Source organism: Pelecanus crispus, chromosome Z (genome assembly GCF_030463565.1).
Source record: "Pelecanus crispus isolate bPelCri1 chromosome Z, bPelCri1.pri, whole genome shotgun sequence".
Classification (NCBI taxonomy): domain Eukaryota; kingdom Metazoa; phylum Chordata; class Aves; order Pelecaniformes; family Pelecanidae; genus Pelecanus; species Pelecanus crispus.
Genome location: NC_134676.1, coordinates 84457466 through 84481533, shown reverse-complemented (window position 1 = coordinate 84481533; position 24068 = coordinate 84457466). Strand labels below are relative to the sequence as shown.

The 24068-nt window shown below is 38.8% G+C and overlaps 1 protein-coding gene across 1 annotated transcript in view; it reads left to right on the top strand.

Annotated features, from left to right (window-relative positions):
* KIAA0825 (KIAA0825 ortholog) overlaps positions 1-24068 on the top strand; it is a 238794-nt gene that overhangs the window by 37497 nt on the left and 177229 nt on the right. The window contains exon 4 of the mRNA XM_075726885.1: positions 12689-12859. Coding sequence (XP_075583000.1) covers positions 12689-12859 — 171 coding nt within the window. The remainder of the gene's footprint in view (positions 1-12688; positions 12860-24068) is intronic.

The following is a 24068-nucleotide window of genomic DNA, read 5'->3' as shown; positions in this document are numbered from 1 at the left end:
AATATGTTAATTACTGTGTTTTCAAATACAAATTACAATTGTCTTTTATCAGCCAAGTGTTTTAAATGGTTTACAGGAAAGCATATGCAAGTTCTTTCAATGTTAGAATTCATGAGAAAGTTTGACAGACCTGGCAGTACTTGATTTCTCTTTCAGCAAAGACTGAAGATCAACTTCTTATCCTGTTTCAAAATAGGTGCTATCTCCAGTTTGCTACAGGTTCCCTCAGTTTTTATGCTTTCTTCAAATGCTCAGCTTTGATGTTTTCTTTGCATGTGCATGAAGACTTCAGGGAATGCAATGACTCCCTCAGCCCATGGTGTAAGCCAGAAAACTCAAAAAATGTGTGTAGAACCAGTTTCTGTCATTGGTAAGGCCAGAATATGGTTTTAGTCCTACTGAGAAATATTACAAAGAGTAGTATTTTGTCATAGGGCAATTCTTGCAGTTTTCTGAAAAGGACTGTTTGCTTATAATCACTACTTCAGAAGAAATTGTCAATTATAGAATAACACCTAGAAAAACCCCCAACAAATGCTACAAACAACTGCAAATACAGTCTGTCTACAGGTTTAAGGAATGTTTGCTATTTCACTATTATGCTAATTATCAGAAAATAGTTGGATTCATTCATAACCATTAATTAGTTTTAATTCAGAGACTAATTAATTTGTGTGCATGTGAATTCTTTAAAATGTCATTGTATACCAGAAATTGCAGTGTGTAATCAGAATGTCTTGTAATTTATTCGAAGGTATGTGTGGTTTTGAAAATTAAGGAGCACGTTGAGTCTCTGGTTTCAGAGCAAGCTGAGATAGGTATCTATGTAGAAAGTAGTTTTATTAAATGTTATTACAAGGCACTTCATCCTCAGAGCGCTTGGGGAAGTCTCTAATTTGTTCGACAGAGTTGTAAAGTAGCTGTATGCTGTCAAGGAGTCAGATTGGTGAGATGATTTGCTCAAGATTACTACATAAATTTGGTGTCAGAGCATGATCAAATGTTCTTGCTCTCCAACCTGTGCTTCCAGCACTGGTCTATCCTTTCATCAGTTGGTCAGTGAACATGATTTCAAGTAAAGATTTAATTTTGACAGACCTATACACTCAGTGTTAACAAAGGACTTAAGCATTTGGTAGCAAACATCTAGCAACCTGATATGGAATCAACCTTCACAATGAGATGAAAACTGATCTCATTTAACTGGGAAGACATTATGGAGCAGATTTGATTAAAATTTCATGTATAGCGAATCTCTTTCAAAAGATTAGTGTAGTCTTCACTGAGGTTGTTTAATAGCTGGCAGTGACATATCTCTATGACAGAAACACTCTCTTGATTAAATATATGCAAATTTATACATGCTTACCATGTTTATACATAAGTTGAGATCCCTCACTTCACTGCATTTGTTTGACACATGCACAGTATGGGTGTATAGTCACAAAAGTCACAAGTTAATGGTGATGCCTAATAAGAAAATGTTTGCTAACTTTAGATCTGTGACCATTTTTTTTTAAAAAAGGGACAAAAATAAGCCAACGTGTGGTCTGTTTGCATAAGCTGCTTTATCAGATTCTTTTGGCACCCCTGGGTTTCACTGGAACTAACAGGGAGCTGCAAAGCCAGACAGGTGTTTAAAAAACCTTAAACACTTGGATAACAGTTTGCATCCATGTGGTTCCCTTTGCTGCACTGATAGTTCTTTATAGCTCTGTCAGTTTCAATCAGCAGAGAGTACATGTGATCAGTATATCTGATAAACTTGTCAATGCCTTTTTAAAGCAGGATTCCCCAACCTATTCTATTCAGCTCTCCTCCCCCCTTCCCTTTTTCATCATTTCAAGTAGAATCTTGATAAGACGGAGATACGTCACAGGCAGCTGTGTATAGCTAGCTCAGGCTACAACTAATTTGTGCAGGAAAAAATTAAATCAGGAGGTAAATTATTTCATGATTGCTCATTCCCAACAGAGTTGGGCATCATTCTGAAGAAAATATCAAGTAATTGGTTTCAGGCCATGTCAGACACATGCAATTCCCTTCACTAATGGCTGTGTGAGGTAGCACTAGGCCTCAAGGGTCACCAGGAACTGAAAATAGCTTAGTGCCAGGCACAGCAATAGAGAGACAGAGCACACAGGAAATGAAGTGGCAATAAGTGCAATCTATAGGGGAAATGTGCTTCACTTGGAGTTTAATATATTGGCTTAAAATCTGGCAGTAAGCCATGCAACAATTGTTTACCTTTTTGTCAGCATCTGCATCTGTTCTGTTTTGTAAATGGCACTTAACTTTCAGTCAGTAAATGCTGGAATCAATAACAACTGTTAAGGGATTTCATTTCTTTTTTTTCATATTCCATAACAAATGCATGCTACAAACAATGTTTGCCTTAGATTAACAAGGAACAGACATTAACAGGGTCAAAGGGATTTGGTTGGGAACATTTTATAGCTTCTTGGGTTTGCAGTAATTGTATCTGTGTGATTTGAATGTATCTTGTAACCTATCCAAATTAAACCGTTAAAGAAATGCTAGCATGCAGTAATGAAGATGATTTTTTATAATTATCTTAAGTACTGTGTATAGAAAACTGCTGGCACTGTTTGTAATAATTTAGTTCTGTGTAATATTGTGTATTACATCTGCTATGCAGAAATATTAAGTTGCCTCTTACAGTATGAGGAAATTAGTGATTATATCCAGCAATACTAATTATTTAAACCTAGCAGTTACATTAAAAAACATACACCAGCATGCAGTTTGAGAAAGCTGTGAGCAGATGTCCATAAAAATTGAATATATCATTACTAAACACAAGTGAAAGAGTAATACGGTTTATATACAAGCTCTGTTTAGGAGATAGTGTGTAGATGAATGCTGTCATAAATGCAAGATTGTTATAATAGTTATAGCATCACTTAAAAGTTAATATCACTGAGAGCTGAGGAGCACATTATTGTTAATGGAATTTATGTATGTAACTCCCTGTGCACTGCTTTGAAAATTTACCCCTTGAAATATCCCTATACACAGTGACTATCAGTAGCTGAGTTTCTGTTGCTTTATTAGGCTATTTCTTTTCAGATTTTAACAAAATGTTAGTTCCATTTATGAAAAGGCTTTATTATTTGTACGCAGGTTGTAGTTAGATTTTAAGTTTAATATTACACTTTTTCGATTCTTTCCTCATGTAGCTTTATTGGATGAAATCCCTGACATCGCTTTCTTGTGTCCCTTGTAGAACAATATTGTAGATCTATCTTATATGAAATTAAGCCTTATAAATGGGGGCAGGGGAATGATATTTAATGTATTGGGAAGGTATTTTATAGTAAAATTGATTAAAAGGGTTTTAAACCCTTGGTTCCTGCTGAGGGAGAAATCCCCACTGTAATCACTGAAGACAGTCATCAGGTTGCTTTCCAAGGACTCCATCATGAGTCTCAGAAGCAGTTTAGCCATGTGGCTGGGTACGCTGAGAAGTAATGCTAATTAATCTGAGAGCAACGCTGTCGTAGTGTAGCTATTATTGAACATCCACAGCTAGCTCACCTATGATGCAGGGATTTTTGCACCACACTTTACTGTGTCACATCCCTGGATGGGTTGAAATGATCAGAACTAGCTATTCAATTTTTTAAAATGTCATGAATGCCACATTGTTTAAAACATTTAAGGTGCCTGCTCATTAAAAAAAAAAAAAAAAAGAAAAAAAAATCACAAAAGTTACACTTGAGTTATGGGATTCATTTATATGCATATTTTCTTATGCCTTTTGAGATTTTAAATGCTTCTAGGCTATAACCAAGGAAATTGGAAACACTTTATTTAATGGTTTCAAGAGCTACAGCTTTGAGGAAAGTATCACTTCTGAAACTTGCTATAAAATCACAAGTTAATAGGTGTACACGGGTCATTTCAATCTAGCCCAGCTTTATTTGTCATGCTGCTTCATTTTTAGAGATGAGGGCACATCTTTTTAAGTGGTAAGATAAAGGCTGATGTCTTGCTGCTGAATTTAAGTATTTAGGAGAAGCTCCAGTACTATGATCAAGAACGTTAGTGAATGTGTGTCTTTTGCTCTATGTAGGTTGAAAAATGCTTTAATTAACTTATTAGCTGGCTTAGAATTCATATGAATACTTCTCAACTTCATCACTGGTGAAGTGAAATTCTCTAATACCATCTTTTTCCAATCCTAAGAGCTCCCAAGTGGTCAAATTATTTTGCAGAAAATATCTTTATATACAAATACATAAGAGAAGACTGAGATTCAGTGTTCAAGGCATATTGCATCCACAGTGAATTTAACCTTGATGTTTGAATGACGTGCTGATTTTTTGTTAGAATTAACATTGAGTAGAATTAGCTCTACAATGTATTTAATTTATCTTATTAGAAGATGAGGTATTAATTTAACTGTTAGTATTGCAAAGTTGTCCCTGATTTCACTAGTAATCCCTATGTGTCTGTTTTTACAGTATTGATACTGTCTGTTTCACTAGACTATATCGTGTATAGGCATATTTTTTTGGTTGTTGATGTAGAAAAAAGCAGAAAAGACTTAGAGAAAGGCAATAAGGTGATAAAAAATGTACAACAGCTTCCATATAAGGAGAAATAAGCAAACTACAATTCTTCAGTTTGAAAACAAGATTAAGATGCTAGGATAAGATAGATGTCTGTAAAATGGAGTCATTATAAAAATAAACAGGTATCAGTAGTTGACTGAGTCTTAAAACTAGTGGGCATCAGGTGAAGCTCAAAGATGAAATATTCAAGTAAACAAAATGATATATTTGTTAACCCAGAGTGTAGGTAAAATGTGGAACTTCTTTCCACAAAATGTTATGGATGGTAAAAATTTACATAGGTGAAAGGGTAACTGGAGAAATTGATGAAATAGAAACCCACTACAGATTATTAATGTATGGCACATCTGTCTGTGGAAGCTGCCCAACTGCGAGTGGTAGGTTAGCTCTGAGGAAAAAATACTGTATAGGTTTTCCTTGCTATATTTTTATTTAGTCTTTCAGTCACTGTCCAAGCCCAGGATACTGGGATAAAAGACCCTCTAGCTGAATCCAGTATAGCTACTTTTACAATATTATGCTCTTATGTTGATGATGTATATAGACTCTCATTTCTTAGCCACCCCTATTTGAGGTACTTGTAATTTTTCAAATTATATACATTTTGCACTAACATTTCTTATAATTAGTCTAAGTGAAAATAATTTTCTCTATACTCTCTGTTCTCAGGATTTTATATTAAAAACTTCAGTAAAGTTACTATTTACTTGTTTGGAGTGTTGTGTTTTACATACTCCAAGAAAAGTGTTGTCATGCATTTTTACTGTTTGTTGGTAGAAAATGTGGTTTGCCAGCTAGTTAAGTTTAAATTGTTTTCAGTCTAGCTTTTCAAGCCTAAGATATAAGAATAAAAATAACTTAAGGCACCATGCTTATCTGCAGCTTAGAAGTTCTGAGGCCATAGAATGCTATCAAAAGTCTAAATAAATAGCTAAGTGAATTTTTTGTGTGTGTAACTTCATCTGCATGAAAACAAAAGCTATTTTCGCTGTTTTCTAGTTAACCTTTTTTGTAAGTGTATCACTAAACCTGCTTGTTGAAAATTATGAGAGTGTTGATATTTTGTAGGGTGTGTTTGCACTATGTGCTCATCTCCAACTATCAGCATCTGAATCTAAATATTTACTGTTAACCAAATGTCATCATTTGTGCAACGGAACAGCAAAACCCTATGTATGTTACTGATTCTTGACTGTTTCAGCAGAAATTTGTTTCTTAATGTTACCTATGCTCTTTCTATCTAGGTTCTTTCATAATCTTTTCTGTATAGCTCCTCCAGCTGCAGGAGAATTTTCCAGTCTGAGGAAGGAGGGAGAAAAGCATGAAATGGTGGGATGACTTTTCCAAGAATATCAGGTTTTGAGTGATTCAGTGAATTAGCATAGGGGAAGAGGACCCATAACCTGGGTTACAGCGGATCTTCTGTTCTAAGTTACTCAACAGCTGAGTAAATTCATTTGAGTTTAGAACATTCGAAAATGCAACTGAAGAGTTTTTCAATATGGATGGTAGAACTGTTTTGGCTTAAATTTACCTAAGAACCTGGATTAATTGTATGTTAAAGAATGCAAGACCCACGGATTTTATGTTAAGATGTTAAAACACCTGTATGAGAATTTTGAGAACTAAATTAGTATTTAGGCTGCATAATAAGCAAGGATAGAACAGAAGCTTAGATTGTTTTGAAAGGCTGTATAAAAAAAGTAGATCAAACTTGATTTGTGTTTTATTATTGATATATGTTTATCATAACTTAACACTATCTTAATTTGGAGAATGTGGGACCTGGAGTATTCTGCTTGTTTCATGTATATTTACATTTTTTTACTACCAGGCCTTCCCCTGCCCTGCCCCCCCCCCCCCCCCATGAATAGCTCTTATTACATATGGTTGTGGCATTGATGCCTTCACTCAGGGCCTCTCCTCAGGTATGTAGGATCTACAGTGGCCATATTTCATCCTTAGACTTGCCAGCACTTGAGCTTCTCTGCTGCTTTGGAAAGGACTATGTATTTGTCACTTTTTTGATGTCATGAGGCTTGGATGAGATCCGAACAGAAACTTGAGATCTAGTGTAGTCTGTCTCTAACCCTTAGTGTAGCAGGATAGTTGATCAGCTGGGTCAGACTGCTCCTTCCTACCTCCTGAAGACTAATAGTGTGCTTCTGTCCAGATACAACCAGCCAGACAGTCTCTGGTAAGATGGACTGCTTCATTCCTCAATAAGTGTGGCATGTCCTTCAAATCTTAGGAAAATTTCTTCAGCTTCAATCCATTCTGCTAAAGTGAAATGCCAAACTTGAAAATAAGTGCCCCCAGTTTCTCTGATGCTGTATGACTGCATCAGCTGCCTTGGCACCAACATAGTCTGGCAGCCTTGCAGAATTTGATAGACATTCAATATTATTTTTACCTGGGATTCTTTTTCTATAAGCAAAGCACTCTAAGAGTCACCTTGTTTGGGATGACAGGCTCCTCCTGCCCATCATCTGATGGTTGGGGTGGTAAATCAGCATGCCAGAGGAAATGAAGTACCCTTTATTCCCCCTTTGCCTCTATGTCATAGGAAGTCAAGAGTACAGATTTTCTGAATGTAGGGATGTTAAGAGGATGAAAGTTTTGAACTTACTCCTTTGCTTCCTTCCAGTTTCGCATAGTGAACCATCAAGGTTTATTTACTTGCTACAAATAAATGCAGTGCAGGTTCAAGTTAATTCAAGTAAAATCTTTGTCTTCTCCACCTCTTCTCCCCACTATCCACCAGGAGGGACCACAGTCTAGATAGCAGAAGCCTGAAGTATTTTCTCTTCTTTCCTCTTAGCAAAGTAATTATGCTGTCCGTGATGAAGCAGAAAGACAGTTTTCGAGAAATTACCTGTTCTTCTATGGTTTTAGTCTGAAAACTGGAGCTCCTTAAGGGCTTTGCAGCAAAGGCCTGGGTGCACTAATGGGCCTTAGTGGCCCTGACCAGCCTCTTCTGAGCCCTCCACCCTCAGCCTGCCCAAGAGACCTATTTCAGCTGAAGCCTGGGTCTTCAGTCCCTGCCTGAGCTACATCATAGGTGTTGTGATGTCCATCTCCACTAGAGCTGTGTCTGTGACTGGCCATGGACCTCATTGATTCAGACTTCCTGGCTTGAGCTCGAACGTGCCTTATCACCATGGTCCTGCCTAATGATCACTGAACTGTGTCTGGCTGTTGGTTACTGTCACCAGACCTGATCCAGGCTCCAAGCTGTGAATTAACTTCCTGGCTCGACCTCAGATTTGTGTCATCACCACAAACTTGGCTGATGATCTGGACCCTTGGTTGAAACCTGACTATTGTCTCTGGATCTGCCTTGCTTGCTTAGGGACTGTGGGATGCGGTCCTGGCTGGAAAAGAACCTGTCCTGATGGCTGTATTATCATGCTCTATCTACTCTCTGTCCCTCAGGATGCAGCCAGCCTTCAGTCCTCCCTTACACTGTGCTTGGTTGGGATCTTTCTTCTTGTGCCTAAAGATAGCTCATCATACTGGCTTAGGATTTTTCTGCCGGCAGATTCAGCCTCGAGTACTTTGGAAATAATCAGTATAGGCAATGTTTTTGTACAGCACTATTTATGTGGTTCTTGTTCTGCACAGAAGGAAGCTGGAGGCTATGTTCAGGAGCTCAGAACCTTTTCTTCCTCTCCGTATTTGTTTTCCTCCTGACCTCACCTCTATTTAGAGCAATATTTGCAAAATTGGCTCATTAGCACATTGGTAATGCCTGTATGATCCACTTTGCCTCTCTGTAGCCTCCATACTAGCCTTTCTGTCCCTTTTCAGAGATTCTTCCCACAAGGTAGTGCTTTAACAGGAGGTCAATGTGTCCTGTTGTTAGGAGACACTACAGAGTCCTGTTGATGTATGCCTGTAGGTAAAGGTTCTGCTGCAGCTATTTCCTTGTACAAGGACTACATGAATTAAACTCAGACATGCAGAAAAAATTGGATTTAGAAGAATGGTAGTAGCAAACTGCAAGTGGTTCAAGAAGGAAATTGGTTTGTGTCATGTAACTTGCTACATGCTTCCATCTATTCTGCAATTAGACTGGAATGCCATTGCTAACTCTGATTCATGGCTAGCTGAGATCAGCTTCATGTATTTCTGGTCACCCTGTGTGTGGTCCTCTGTGAATTGGCTAGGATGCTGTCAACAACTTTAGACCATTTTCATCACAGAAGGATGTCTCTCTTTCCATATGATGTCACCTGGGTAAATGAGTTATGTGATTTCTCTGACCTAACATCATAAGTCATGATCCTTTCATTAACTTTTTCAGAGTAATCATACACTACTCTGTGAGTAGGGCTGATTTTCCTCCAGACAGGTTCATGATGCTAGCACTTGGTTGAACATGTAATATCACAGTGAACCCTCATGTCTATTTCACATCTGTCCACATAAAGGCCTCTACTCTTCATGACAATCTTCTACAAGACTTATAAATCTGTTTCCACATTTTCTGTATGTCATTGCATTGGCTGCTTAACTGCTGTTACATGGTTCTTAAATGTTTCTGTCCTGTGGTTGTCCAATCATTTCAGTGTCTGAGGATAAATGCCTTTTCATTTCCCTCTGCTAAAAAATGGACTATGATGTGCTCATTCAAGCAGCCTGGTCAGTGGTCTTCAAAGTTAAATGCTGTCATCAGTATTCTGAAACCTGACATTCTGGGTTGTATATAAGATCTTTCAATCCAACTTTGGATACTCAGGTGTGTGCACACTATTTGATCGTCAAGCACTAAATAAATGAGTTTTCATTTCTGGGAGACAATAAAACTGTGGACATGGAAATGACCATATATGAAAGGAAGTTCACTTCTGGTGGTTCCTCCTGTCCAGTTCTTCCAAACCACTGTGGATGAGCTAAGCAGAGTTAAGGTTCAAGCTAACTTACTCCAGAATTTTCACTACCTAATAACATACTTTTGTTATCCAAACCCACAAGAAATACACTAGTCTTAAATAAGAATTAGTCTGTGTCTGTGTTTCTGGCATGCTTATGCTTCTGCAGCTGTAGAGACTGCACTCTTTAGTAAGACCCATGGTTTCTGTATGAGTAAAATGAGATTAAACAGTGCCTTGCAGTGATAATTCTGGATAACTCAGGTGAGTAGTTCGAAGATTACTGCCCTACGTCAAGAGCCTCAAAAAACTGAGCTGTGCAGAATAACACGTAACTTTAAGGGGGCCATGCAGGTCAGCAGTTGAGAGCTGTTACTGGACCAGCACTTGTCCTTTCAAATACCTATTTCATTATTATAATCAATATTTGTTGATAGCCAGGTTCAATGAAACATCAGCATGATTTGTGCTGATTGCTAATGTGAGAGCATGTGGCTTGACCCATCGATAGTGTTGTCACAAAAAGCTTGTGTAAATGATGCATGAATCTTGGTCACATCTGGATGTTTGGTATACTTTCATGTCAAATGTAAGTCACATTACATTTTCTTTATCTTTAACACAACAAAGCCTAACAGAGGACAAAAGAAAATTTAAGAATGGGTTACCCGTAGTATATGGAGCTCTCTGTAAGTCCCATATGGTATTTGTTTGTTTATTTAGTTGGTTGGTTGTTTTTCTCCTTCCAGAGAAGTCTTAGGATCTGGGTTATGTGATGCATCCCAACGTAAGGATTCTCTGCCTTGCAGCTTTGATGCAAGATCATTGTTTAGCCTGCTTCCCCTAGTGTCAGTACTTCTAGGAGAATAATACTTGTTACATGGCGGTCTTGTCTTTCCTTTCTGTTTTCTAATGACTTTGTCTTGACCATCTTCTGGTCACAGAGGTTTGCACATCACTTTATGTGGAATTGGATCACCATGTTCTCACTGCTCATAGTTTATAGATTTCTGATGCATTCCAAACCTGACTGATTAGAGGGGTTTCAAGTTCATGCTTCAGGTCTTCATGAGTGCACTTAAACCACTGTTCTCTTACCTCCTTCCCTCTTGACTGTCAGCGTTGGCTTCTTATCAGATGAAGGGGCTTATGTTTGTGCCTTTTTATCAAAGACAGAATTTCCTCTATGCTTACCTCCATTTATTTCTTAATTTTGTATCAAAGTTTTATGTCAGCCATGAAATTAACTGAATATTCTTCACTACCTTCAAGCATCTAGAAGTTTGTCTAGACTTCACAACCTAAAAGTCTGAAGGGCTTTTCTAGATGTTTGTAGAATGAATGTAAGATTAAATAGTAATTTTGCTCTGATGATTATACGTGTTCATTTGCATATACTATAATATGCTTTGTCATATATTAAAGTGTTCTCTCAACTTCTTAATGGCATGAAAAAAGAGGGCTCTTTGAACTTACTATCTTTGTCTTCCAGCTAAAATGAACTTTAAATGGTCATTGAAAGAGAAAATAAAAGTTTTTACTTTTTTCTGAGTTTGGTAATATATGTTAATATTACTGTGGTATACCTTTGGCTTCTAGGTCCACTTCCTTTCAGTCTAATGAGGACAATATCGCTTGGGGCAATCAAATAATTGGAAGGTTTCTTTGTTCCTCAAGAGAGCAGGGCAGGAGCATCACAAGGTTTTCAAATTATAGGAGACAGAACTAACATTCCATTGATTTTTATGATGCGATTTGTGGTTCTTAGATCTTGGATCTGTTATTTCTGGCTGTCTGCAGACTCAGGCAGTCATTTCATGTCAGTTAAACTCAGTTTATATTAAGTATTTTTAAGGTAAAGGAGAAAAATTCTCTGAATAGCAGAATGTCTTTTTTTGGAAGTTTAAGACTTAACATTGGGAATCCAGTGATACAGATATTATTTACTTGTTATTCAGAGAGGAAAGGCACTAACAGAGGCAATTATGCATAATGCTTTCTTTTGCCGTTCTTAGAAATGCAAGGGACTAGCATGACTACATTTGTTTGGAACTTTGAGGAAATTCAGGTGTGGATGCAAAACTTACAGTTCAATCTCTAAGGCTGCAAAACTGGAATAGGAAATTAGGGAATTTGTATTCAGAGCTCAGCTCTATTACTTAGATCTATGTCTATTTAAAAGTGATTTGTGAATACCTAAAAAAAATACCTAGGAACTTTGAGGAAAAAGGGAGGTACTGAGTACTTCAAAATTGCAAAGGCAAGAGAGATTTGACACATAAAAGTACATTTCAATCAATTTCTATTTGTTTTCGTCTTTCAGAGCTTCCCTTTCAAACTACTCTGGCTCTCACTCTGACACTTTCTACATAAACTGTTCTGCTGATGTTACATCTGCAACAGAACTGCATAGGAACATGGTATCATCTCACTGCAATTTGCATAGAAGTGCAAATTTGTTACATTTAAAGAAGTTATAAAATTAAAATACTTAAAACCATGTGGTTTGGTAATACTGAATTGGAAACAGCTCACAGTCTTTTATAGTCTGATTGTGCTCAAATCAGAGTTCCCTGGTTGATGTGACATAATTATATGTTATGATTACGAGTGTTAACCTTTCAAAATAAAATGTTCGGTTTCTTCTTTTAAATACCAAATGCTTATAGGTATAATAGTTGCTGATATTTGTTCACTGACAGTCTCACTTGTTTTCAAACCCCACATATTTAAAGTTGTGGAGTGTTAGATTGATGTTTCTTTTCACTCAAATGTCATATTCATCAACTGTATTGTGCTAGCAAATTGTTAAACAGACAAGGTGACTTGCAGAGTGACAGTAGTGATGTGATGCCCCAAACCATTAAAATATAGTAATGATGTGGGTTTTTTCCTCTTGTTCAGTCAGTTTTTGCAACACAGTGTTTTTTCTGTAAAACACGGGTGAGAAGGTTTCTGAGTAGATCTGTTGCTTGGAAAAAATCCTAGCTAATGAATAACGAAACCTGGAATTCAGTTACAGCTTCCCAGATATAGTTGAGAAATGCCAAAGATTTAGGAAGAACTAAAGTCCTACTATTTTATAACGAGGGAAAGGTACATTATGCTATGACAAAAATGAAATTACTTGCTATATTATATTTTCTTACATAATCAGTTTTGCAGGGTCATTTTTTAAGCAATAGTAAAAGGTATTTTATTATTTTACTTGAACAGCCTCCCAAGAATACCACAAAAAAGGAAGGAACTTCTGCTTCACGTTGTATCAACTCAAATGTCTTTCTCAACTTATCAAACTCTTTTTATTAATGGAAGAAAAAATTGAACAGCTTTCCGCAGAAATTCTGTTAGTGCCTTCATTTACAGAGAAGAATAAGAATGTTCAAGGTAACGAATGCTTTTCCTTATTTATTGATGCTACTCTGTGCAAAACGATAATTTTGTATGATTTTCAACATTAATTACCTAATTTATGTCATCAGATTTTATAATAAGTTTATTACCGTATCCACTGAAAATCTTTTTGAAATATGCAGATTTACATTTGAGCACAGTGACTTGTGGAAAAGAACTGGTAGCTGTGTGTAAAAATGTGATGTACAGTAGTTACTAATGGAGAATCATAATGAAAAACTATCAAACACTGTAATATAATATGTCCTATCGAATTATCTATAAAATCCCATGTTTCTTATAGGACAAAACAATATATGGAGACTGAGTTCCTTAAAAGGGTGACTGTTTCTGAACTTGTCCTTGAAAACTGCCTTTTTCAAGAGAGAAAAAACACTGACTTGAACAACTAATTGTATGTTAGTATACATACAACTAACTGGTTTAGTATATAGTCCTGCTTTAACCTGTAGTTCTCACAAACACACACTAATATGTACTGTGTTTACTGTCATGATTATCCCACTGACTTCAGTGGGTATTTTATAGAAGTAGGCTCTATGTCGGAAAGTAGACTACTTCACTGTCAAGCCTCAAGTTCGGATTTGCTTTAGATTCCAAGCTCACACTCTTTTTCATCTAATTGCATTCATGTCATATGAGGAGAACCTGAAATCCTGAAAATTCAGGTGAATAACACCTTCCAAGTCACAGTATGCTCATAAATGTTCTACTCTGCTACTTCTGCCAGTAGAGAGATTCCAGGTCACCAGAGAGCAAGCAGTTTCAAGAGCTTTGATTATATTGCAGGAAAGGATGAGACCAGAAATGAGGCCAGGCTGCTTAGGGAGAGAGGATAGGTGGAGTCAAATATTCGATATCTCTGTAGTCAAGCTGCAGGCAGAGAAGGTGTTTTGGGAATGTGGTCTCGGAATGCGAAATTGATAAAAAATTTTAAAAAAGATTAAATAAGAAGAGTTCTGAGGAACACATTTTGTTGATGGATTCTTCATCTGAAATACTGACACTCTAAAATAAAGAAATACAGGGTAACCTATGTATTTTTAGAATATACATCAAAGCTCAAATAGAATTTGCATTCAGGTTCCATTTTTGCTATTGGTTTCAATACATTTCTGCCTCCTTCAATCTCTCAGTTTTACTAGTTCTTAATACATTTTAAGCTATTATACACTATGTTTTATGTTTTATGGCCTTGATCCTACAACAAGGTGTTACAGTAAACTTCTCGTAGGGGTAATGTGGAGGATAGGATGTACATTCAGTAAGGGTAATTTTAAGTATTCTTTTTATTTGTATATTCTGTGATAAAAGGTAAAAACATTTAAAAACTCTTGAATGGGAAATTTATTTGACAGGTTTAACTAACTACACTCTAAGATGTGTGATCTCCAATAACTCAGACAACTTAATGATTGCAACATTAACAAGAAATATTTTACTTTCCAGGACGTCTGTCTAGGACTTTATCCTGCAGGCATTTCTCCAAGCTTAATTACATTCAGAACTGTTCCTCAAAAGTGTGTTAAGCCTTCTTCTTTGAGGAATATTCTTTTAGAGTAATCATGTCTATAACAAGTAGGTTCTTAAATGGTATCTTTACTTAATCAAATCTGAATGGGGAATATTACCAGATCTTGTTGTAGAAGGCAGTCTTCTGGTTAGAAGGCCTGTTCTAAAGAAACTGTAAAATTACTTCTACCCTGAAACACAGGTGAAGATAAGTCTTCTACAGGTGATGTTAGTGAAATCATCAGGCATACCTTTGTTTTTAGTGTTGCTGTTCTGATCAGGTGGTTTCATTCACAAAACTTTGCTCAGTTATATCAGTTTCTGGAGAATATGTGAAGAGAAGACATGGCCAGAGAAATTGAAAAGAAAAAAAAGTCTGGCTAGAAGAAGGGTTTATTGATGTTATTTTCACTTCATATTGTCAGAAATCTCAGTTGTAGTGATGAACTGAAAGATGATTTGATATGGGAGAATGAGAGCTATGTTCCCAGTAGTTCCAGGTTCTGTTAAGTACCAAAAGGGATTTTCTCTGTTAATGTCCTATATTGGGCTGATAATCTTATTTTTTTCAGTGGTGAAGGCTGAGTTTTGATAAGAAGGATTTATTAGAACCCTTGCTTTATTTTCATCAGAACACATTATAATATGTGACTAGAAAATATAATAGCCATGTTCTGTACTTATTTAGAATCCTTCTTACTAGAAGTCTTGTTTAATTTAACAGAATATAGAGTGCAGATTTGTTCAAAGCAGGTATAGAGTGCAGATTTGTTCAAAGCAGCTTTAAATTAACTCAGGTACGTTTCAGGTTTACAGTGCAGCACAGGTTGCAGAACCAGCCTGAGAAGCAGAGCAAATTAGCCCAGATTGAACTGTGTGCTGCTGTTGCTAGACAGTTACCCGTACTCTCTCTCTCACTGGTTTAAAGCTAGGTTGGGTGTATCCAAACTACCCTGCAGTCACTGCAGTGTAGGCATATCTGAAGTACCAGTTGCCTGCAAGTAGTACTGCTGGTAAATTAAGAGAAGCTGGCCAGTTCATAAAATGTAGGCTAATATCCAAGTGAGCTAAAGTTTCCCTAGGCATCACATTGATTGGAACCTTGCACTTGCTTCCTTTTCTTTTTGGTTGCTTTTAGTATTCACGGGAGCCTTTTTATCTATGTAACTCACACAGAGATGCAACAAAAATAATGTTTTTTCATCTGCTTGTGTCAAGTGTTACGTTTATGTGTATAGCTGTTTCAATGGCAGGTTTAGTTGATTTTTGTTCAGCATATCCCATAGTACTTCAATCTTGATATATAGAACATGTGTAAAGTTCCATCAGAAACAAAGTCCTTCTTTGGATGGTTCCTCTTTTAAAATTTTTTTTTTGTCCCAAAGATGGCATCTGAGTTTTATCTAAACCAGACAGTTTCTTGGCCCTCATTTTTCCCTAAAGCCAGCGATGACAAAGAGCAATGGCTGCATAAATTGGATGTAAGAAGAACACTTAGGGTTTATCACAGAAGAATCAAAGATTTTGTATCTTCTGACAGATTGTTTGTACTCTTAGGGGGTCTTAAGAGGGGTCAAATGGCTTCTAAGAGTTCCTTAGCTAGATGGTTAAGGGATTGTATTAGGGAGGCGTATGTAGTTAAGGGTAAAGAGGCTCCCAGGGTTTGTAAAGCTCATTACACTAGGACTATAGCTGCTTCTTGGGCGGAGAGGTCGAAGGCTTCCACATTGGAAATTTGCAAGGTGGCCACCTGGGCTTCTCTTCATACTTTTTCATTGCATTATCGCTTGGATGTAGTCTCTTCTGCGAATTCTGCTTTTGGTAGGAGGTTGCTTGTGAACCAAAAAAAGAACAGTGAAGAAAAGAAAGACATGTAGTTCACAGTTCTAGCTGGCAACAAGACAAGTTTCTTTGCAGTGTGCACAATGGAATCCTATGAAGACCAATTTAGGTGGTTGAAAATAGATGTTAGAGGGAAGTACTGCCTACCAGTGCTCTCTGATGGTAACCCCATGTCAGACAATAGCACCAAAGGAAACAGTGAACCAGAGTGAACTCTGTAGGGAGATGGATGTAGAGAGTTTTTTTAGGTGATACGGATAGTTCTCTCAGTTCAGTTTGAGAGTTCTGTATCCAGCATCTTCTGGAATATATTCAGAATCCTCATTTTCCCAAATTGTTTTGCATAGATTGAAAAAAAATTCTGTGAATGGCATTTTCCACTCTAACTTCTTTTCACTAGTCTCCATCCAGTTCTTCCTGATTTTATTTTTTGACTTTCCTTTACCAGACCTAACTTAGCATGTATTCCTCAACAAGCAGTATGCACATACCAACTTTTGTGCTTGATTTCAAATTATATTTTCATTATCTAAGCACAATTTTTAAAAAGGTAGTATAAATACACATTTTATCTACTACCGAGGTAGTATAAATACACATTTTTTCTACTACTGGTGTAGTGTGCAAGTTTTCTCTTAAATCAAATAAAAGGAGAAAATCATGAAAAGTTCTTGGACAAATAAATGATGATGTGGTTTTGTTCCATCCCTGAACTTCAGTGTGGCATCTGGATGAGACTGCTACTCTACCTTTCTGAGGAAAGTTAACCATATTTTTCTAACATTTACAGAACATTTATTCTCAGTGTTGCATAACCTTGCTTTGTTCCACTACAAGCAAAAGGTTTCAGAAAATTAAATGAGTAACCACCTTCTATTTTTAATTCACTAGACATTTAACCCTTTCTTCTGCAGGTATCTTGTCATGCCTACTGCAATGAGATAGTCTACTTCTCTATTTACATTCAGTTGAAATTCCTGAGATGTTCTGACATACCTAGTACGTGCAACATCACAGGGGTTGTTCTCTTTGAAGGAATCTGGAACATTGAGCTGCAGTCAAGGGTTAAGCAGGAGATTTTGGTTTAGAATCCTGCCAAATTGCATTCTTGTCCCATCTTTAAGGTAGATTTCTCTTCCCTTTGGCTTTTCAGAAGCCTCTTGTCGAGACTTTTAAAAAATCAAAAACATCTAACGTACTTTCATCTGTCTCTCAATTTTTTTTTCCATTCCAGTGAGAAAGGTGAACTTGGACAAATCAGATAATGAGTACCAAGAAAAGCTTTTTCCAGTGGAGCTCTTTGAAAACACTGTGGGCAAAGTTGTCAAGCCCTTAGGTTTACAAGCTTTGCCTCAGGGGACTGGGAAGATTTGCGAAGGTCTTTCCTTCACAACATAAGAATAAATCCTTTGCTCTATATCCGTTTCTGGAAAGTGTAACAAAAGGAGTGTGGAATCAAATTTATGAGGTGCATCCTTTTAATAGACTTTGAAGTGTAAAGATTCAAGACAAACAGGTGTGATTTTTGCTTTGGTCTCGAAGTAAGATGTTCAAGTAGCTTCTTTAAGAAATACATAGCTTCAGCAGATCAATCCAAAGTGAAGATGGAATTTACACTGGGAGGGAATTTGATTTTCAGATGTACATTTTCTGTATTTGTGTTATTACACTTTGCTCAGGATAGTACAACAAATAAAAAGTCCACTATCAAAGGTGGAAAGCAGGAGGTTTTTTTAATCTACAGCTAGTCAAGTATTTTTTGTTTCTTCTGCTTATTTATATTTGTGGGGGAGTGGCATTTCCCATTTCTGCCAGACGTATTATTTCCAGTCCAGTTTCAATATGAGTTCTGGCTGAGCCAGCTGAATCCCACTAGTAAGCCACTTTGATGGCGCTTTACTTACCTTATTACAGTTAGTGAACTGTCATACAAAAGGTTTCCTTGATGCTTTGCTATTCTATGCTGTATGCAAGATGATGTCACAGTGACTGTTCTTATGACCCTAAATGCTATGGAAAAAATAGGAACGCTGTAGAATTCTGTAGAAAAAATAATTTAGTAGAACTTCTTATAGGGAAGAAAAAGAATTATATTAACAATGCAAAAGGTCTCACTGTCGTCATCATTACAAAAACAGTAAAATACTGACTTGGAGAAAGAATTAAATACATTGAAGACAGAGGGGACACAGACAAAAAGAATTGCTTTAAAGACAAGAATAATCCCAGACAAATTTTAATACACTTAAGGAAAGTTGGCTGGAGAGTTTTGATTTAAGTGAAGCACTTGATATAATCTGTTTTGTATATTTACTATCAAAAAGAGTCAAGCTGCCTGGCTGGTAAACTGAAGGAAGTACATGAATTATAAGCAGTTTATCACGTTTGTAGAACTTAAGTTTCAAGAAAGATATAGCAAGGATTTGTGATTAATCCAGTCTTCGCTAATAATCAAGAACAGTGGAGGTATAGAATATGCTCTGGAAAGGGAGCAAGTATGAAAAACTGAGAAGTTCTCCTTCAGCCTCCATCTTCTTCTTTCATGACATTTGCTTCTTTCCGCTCTCTTTCTGCAAATTTTCTCCTCTGAGCAGCCGTAGGAGAAGGGCTGCATACATTTCTGTCTGTCTGTGCAAATGGAGTTTGAGGTTTGGAATTTGGGAGAAGAGTCGAAGAATTTGTGTAGAAAAGTATGGCTGTCTAGGTAGGGATGCTTCCTTCATCCCATTGCCTGCCTCCCTGCCTGCAATGGCAAACTAATCTGGACTGAGTAACTTCACTACAGCAGTTTACCAGTCTCTTGAATAAAGCTGCACTTTTATTTCCCAGGGGAGTTTGCTGATTAGGGCAAGACAGTCAGAAGACAAATGAAGAAGTAGCAGGACAGGAAAGTGGGTAATTTGATTTGTGTTTCTGTGGAAACAACATTTGAGAGGAAGGTTGTGGTAGCATCTGAAGTGCAGAGACTTTGGAGGGGGGCTGTGGCTAGTGTGTAATGATCAATGAAAACTGTGAAGGGAGCCCTTGCTAGCTGGAAGTTAAATTGAAGAAGGTTAAGGCCAACTTTACCTACATGAGATCTGGGAAAAGCAAAAATTTGGAAAACCAAAGGAACTCAGTAAAAGATAGGAGACTGACCTTGGGGCTTCTTTGGGAAGACCAGGAAAGGTTTTATATGTGTGTGAACCTGCATGCACATGTGTATGTGTATGAATATAGGGCAAGAGTACCCAGGCTGTTAGTTAGAAACGGAAATGGGGAGATCTAGTAGAGCCTGTTAATTTAAAAATGAAGGAACCTTTAAAATGACTCATGCTAGTGGAAGCATCATTTGACTCTTCGCCTCTGGTCCTGGAGGCACAAATCTACCATCAGCTAGATACCTATTTGTCTCAGCTGTGAGTTCGTAACACATAAGGCAGCAATTCCACTAATACATAAGGATTTTAGGTTAAATGTTAAAGGTTTTCCTTAAAGTCTTGATATAAAAACTTGTAAATAACTGATCTAAGTAGTGACAATAAGAGAATGTGAATATATAGATATTCAGTTGTGCTTAAAGTTAGAATCAGATGTTATAGCTATAAAAAAGGAGACTTGCAAGGGAAAATAAGGCAAATTTAAGATAGAAAGCACAGAATAGAAAAGAGGGAAAATACCCAGTTAGTTAGGTTTTTTTTTTTTCATTCTGGAGTAATTTCTAAAGACAACTTTAGGAAACTTCATCATAAAATACATTAAAACATATTGAAAAAAAGTAGTAAGTTCATGGTGCTGTCTGTACCATATGTTGAATGATCAGGGAGCTAGATGACCTGGTTAGTCTCTTCTGGTTTTATATTCTACCATTTTATCTTCCATTTTTCCCAGCTCAAGTATGATTTTCCCTGATGTCTTTTGAAAGTGCAAATGAAAAGAGTGCTTGGGAAAAAAAACCCACAAAACCCTTGATGCTTTAGAATGCTGTATAGGTGTATGAAAAGCAGAGTGTTTGTTTTCAGGGGGTGAATTGTTCGGGGAAAGATAAAATCCACTTTGGGTGAATGAAATCCTATGTATGTGGAGATACTGGGTATTTCATAGAAAGGAAAAAGCTCATTAAACCTTGGCAGTGTGTACCACCAGTAGCTTCAGGTGACTGAAGACCTATAAGTTTATGCTTGAAAGATAATCTTTAACAATGCTTGACCGCACCCAATTATTTAAAACTTCCTGGGTTTAATTTCACATGAGATACATTAAATTAGGAATATCTGCATCTGTGTCATTTAGCGGTTTTGTGCTAGGAGATGGATTTTTAAAATACCATATTGTTTGGTTTTATTCTCATATTCCTTTTGAAACACTGACTCATAGAATTGCAGAATGCTTGAGGTTGGAAGGGACCTTTGGAGGTCATCTGGTCCAACAACCCCTGCTCAAGCAGAGCCATGTACAGCCAGTTGCCCAGGATCATGTCCAGACAGCTTTTGAGTACCTCCAAGGATGGAGAATCCATAGCCTCTTTGGACAATATGTTCCAGTGCTCAGTTGCTCTCACAGGAAAAAAGTGTTTCCTGATGTTCAGAGGGAACCTCCTGTGTTTCCATCTGTGTCCATTGCCTCTTGTCCTGTCACTGGGCACCACTGAGAAGAGCCTGGCTCTGTCCTCTTTGCACCCTCCCTTCAGGTATTTATATACATTAATGAGATTCCCCCCCCGAGCCTTCTCTTTTCTAGGCTAAACAGTCACAGTACTTGCAGACTTCCCTGATATGTAAGGTGCTCCAGTCCCTTAATCATCTTCATAGCCCTTTGTTGGACACTCTCCAGTATGTCCAAGTCTCTCTTGTACTGAGTAGCCCAGATCGGGACACAATACTCCACGTATGGCCTCACCAGTTCTGAGTAGAGGGGAATCATAGAATCATAGAATGCTTTAGGTTGGAAGAGACCTTTAGAGGTCATCTAGCCCAACCCCCCTGCAGTAAGCAGGGACAGCTTTAACTAGATCAGGGTGCTCAGAGCCCCATCCAACCTGACCTGGAATGTTGCCAGGGATGGGGCCTCCACTACCTCTCTGGGCAACCTGTGCCAGTGCTTCACCACCCTCATTGTTCAAAATTTCTTTCTTATGTCTAGTCTAAATCTATTCTTCTTTAGTTTAAATCCATTATTCCTTGTCCTGTCACAATAGGCCTTGTTAAAAAGATTCTCCCCATCTTTTCTGTAGGCCCCCTTTAATTACTGGAAGGTCTCAATAACGTCTCCTCGCAGCCTTCTCTTCTCCAGGCTGAACAATCCCAACTCTCTCAGCCTGTCCTCGTTAGCAGAGGTGTTCCAGCCCTCGGATCATTTTGGTGGCCCTCTTCTGGACCCGCTCCAGCAGGTCCATGTCCTTCTTGTGCTGAGGGCCCCAGAGCTGGACGGCAGGGCCCCAAGTGAGGTCTCAGCAGAGCAGAGCAGAGGGGCAGAATCCCCTCCCTCGACCTGCTGGCCACGCTGCTGGGGATGCAGCCCAGGATATGGTTGGCTTTCTGGGTTGCAAGTGCACATTGCCGGCTCATGTCCAGCTTTTCATCTACCAGTACCCCCAAGTCCTTCTCCGCAGGGCTGCTCTCAATCCTTTCCTCCCCCAACCTGTACTGATATCGGGGGTTGCCCTGTCCCAGGTGCAGGACCTTGCATTTGGCCTTGTTGAACCTCATGAGGTTCACACGGGCCCACCTCTCCAGCCTGTCCAGGTCCCTTCGGATGACATCTCGTCCTCCTGGTGTGTCAACGGCACCACTCAGCTTGCTGTCATCTGCAAACTTGCCGAGGGTGCACTCGATCCCACTGTCTATGTTGTTGATGAAGATGTTAAACAGCACCGGTCCCAGTACGGACCCCTGAGGGACTCCACTTGTCACCGGTCTCCTTGTGGATGGGCATCGAGCCACTGACCACGACCCTCTGGATGTGACCATCCAGCCAATTCCTTATCCACCAAACAGTCCCCCCATCAAATCCATATCTCCCCAATTTAGAGAGAAGGATGTTCTGGGGGACTGTATTGAAGGCTTTACAGAAGTCCAAATAGATGACATCCATTGCTTTTCCCTCGTCCAGTGATGTGGTCACTCCTTCATAGAAAGCCACTAGGTTGGTCAGGCAGGACTTGCCCTTGGTGAATCTGTGCTGGCTGTCTCGAATCACGCCTGTGTCTTCCATGTGCTTGAGCATAGCTTCTAAGATGATCTGCTCCATGATCTTGCCAGGCACAGAGGTGAAGCTGATAGGTCGGTAGTTCCCAGGGTCCTCCTTTCTTCTCTTTTTAGAAATGGGCACAACATTCCCCTTCTTCCAGTCCCCAGGGACTTCACCTGACTGCCATGACTTTTCAAATACCACGGAGAGTGGCTTGGCAACTACATCAACCAATTCCCTGAGGACTTCCTCAGGAGGGAAGGATCACCTCCCTTGACCTGCTGGCAATGCTTTGTCTAGTGCAGCCCAGGATACCATTAGCCTTCTTTGCAGCAAGGGCACATTGCTGGCTCATGTTCAACTTGGTGTTCACCTGGACCCCCAGGTCCTTTTCTGCAAAGCTGCTTTCCAGATAGGTGGCTCCCAGCATTATATTGGTGCATGGGGTTGTTCCTCCTCAGGTGCAGGACTTTGCACTTCTCCTTGTATATCAAGAGCTTGTCTACAGCTTGTCCCATAACAGGGTCTTATGGGAGACAGTGTCAAAGGCCTTACTGAAGTCCAGGTAGACCATATCTACCGTTCTCCCCTCATCTACGCGGCCAGTCATTTCTTCATAGAAGTTTATCAAGTTGGTCAAGCATTACTTCCCCTTGGTGAAGCCATGCTGAGTGCTCCTGATGAATTTTTTGTCCATAATGTGCCTGGAAATGGTTTCCAGGATTAGCTGCTCCATCACCTTCCCAGGGATTGAGGTGATGTTGACTGGCCTGTGATTCCTTGAGTCCTCCATCTTGCCTTTCTTGAAGATAGGAGTGACATTTGCTTTCCTCCAGTCTTTGGACACTTCTCCCAGTTGCCGTGATAGATCAAAGATTATTGACAGTAGACTTGCAATGACATCTGCCAGCTCCCTCAGCACTTGTGAGTACATCCCATCAGGGCCCATGGACTTATGTGTATCTAGTTTGCTTAAGTATTCCCAGACCTGATCCTCTTCCACCAAGGGTACATCTTCCTTGCTCCAACCTTATCTGCTGGTCTCCGGGATCTGGGATTCCTGAAGGCTGGTCTTGCTAGTAAAGGCTGAGGCAAAGAAGGCATTCAGCACCTCAGCCTTTTCCATGTCTGTGTAACCAGGTGCCCCATCTCATTGAGCAATGGACCCACATTTTCCCTAGTCTTCCATTTGTCACCTGTGTACTTGTAGAAGCCCTTCTTGTTTTCTTTGCCATCCCTGGCCAGATTTAGTTGCATTTGGGCTTTAGCTTTCTTAACTGCAACCCTGGATGCTCAGACATTGTTTCTGTGTTCCTCCCAGGTTACCCATCCTTGCTTCCACCCTCTGTAGGCTTCATTTTGTGTTTGAGTTTGGCTAGGAGCTCCTTGTTCATCCATGCAGGCTTCCTGGCATTTTTTTCCCAACTCTCTTGAGTATGGAGGAGGTGATTCTTGATTATTAACCAGCTTTCTTGGGCCCCATTTCTATTGAGGGCCTTATCCTATGGGACTCTTCCAAGCAGATCTTTGAAGAGGCCAAAGTCTGTTCTCCTGAAGTCCAGGGTTGTGAGCTTGCTTTTCATCCTCCTCCTTGCCATTGGGATGCTGAACTCCACCATCTCCATCATGGTCACTGCATCCAAGGCTGCCTTTGACCTCC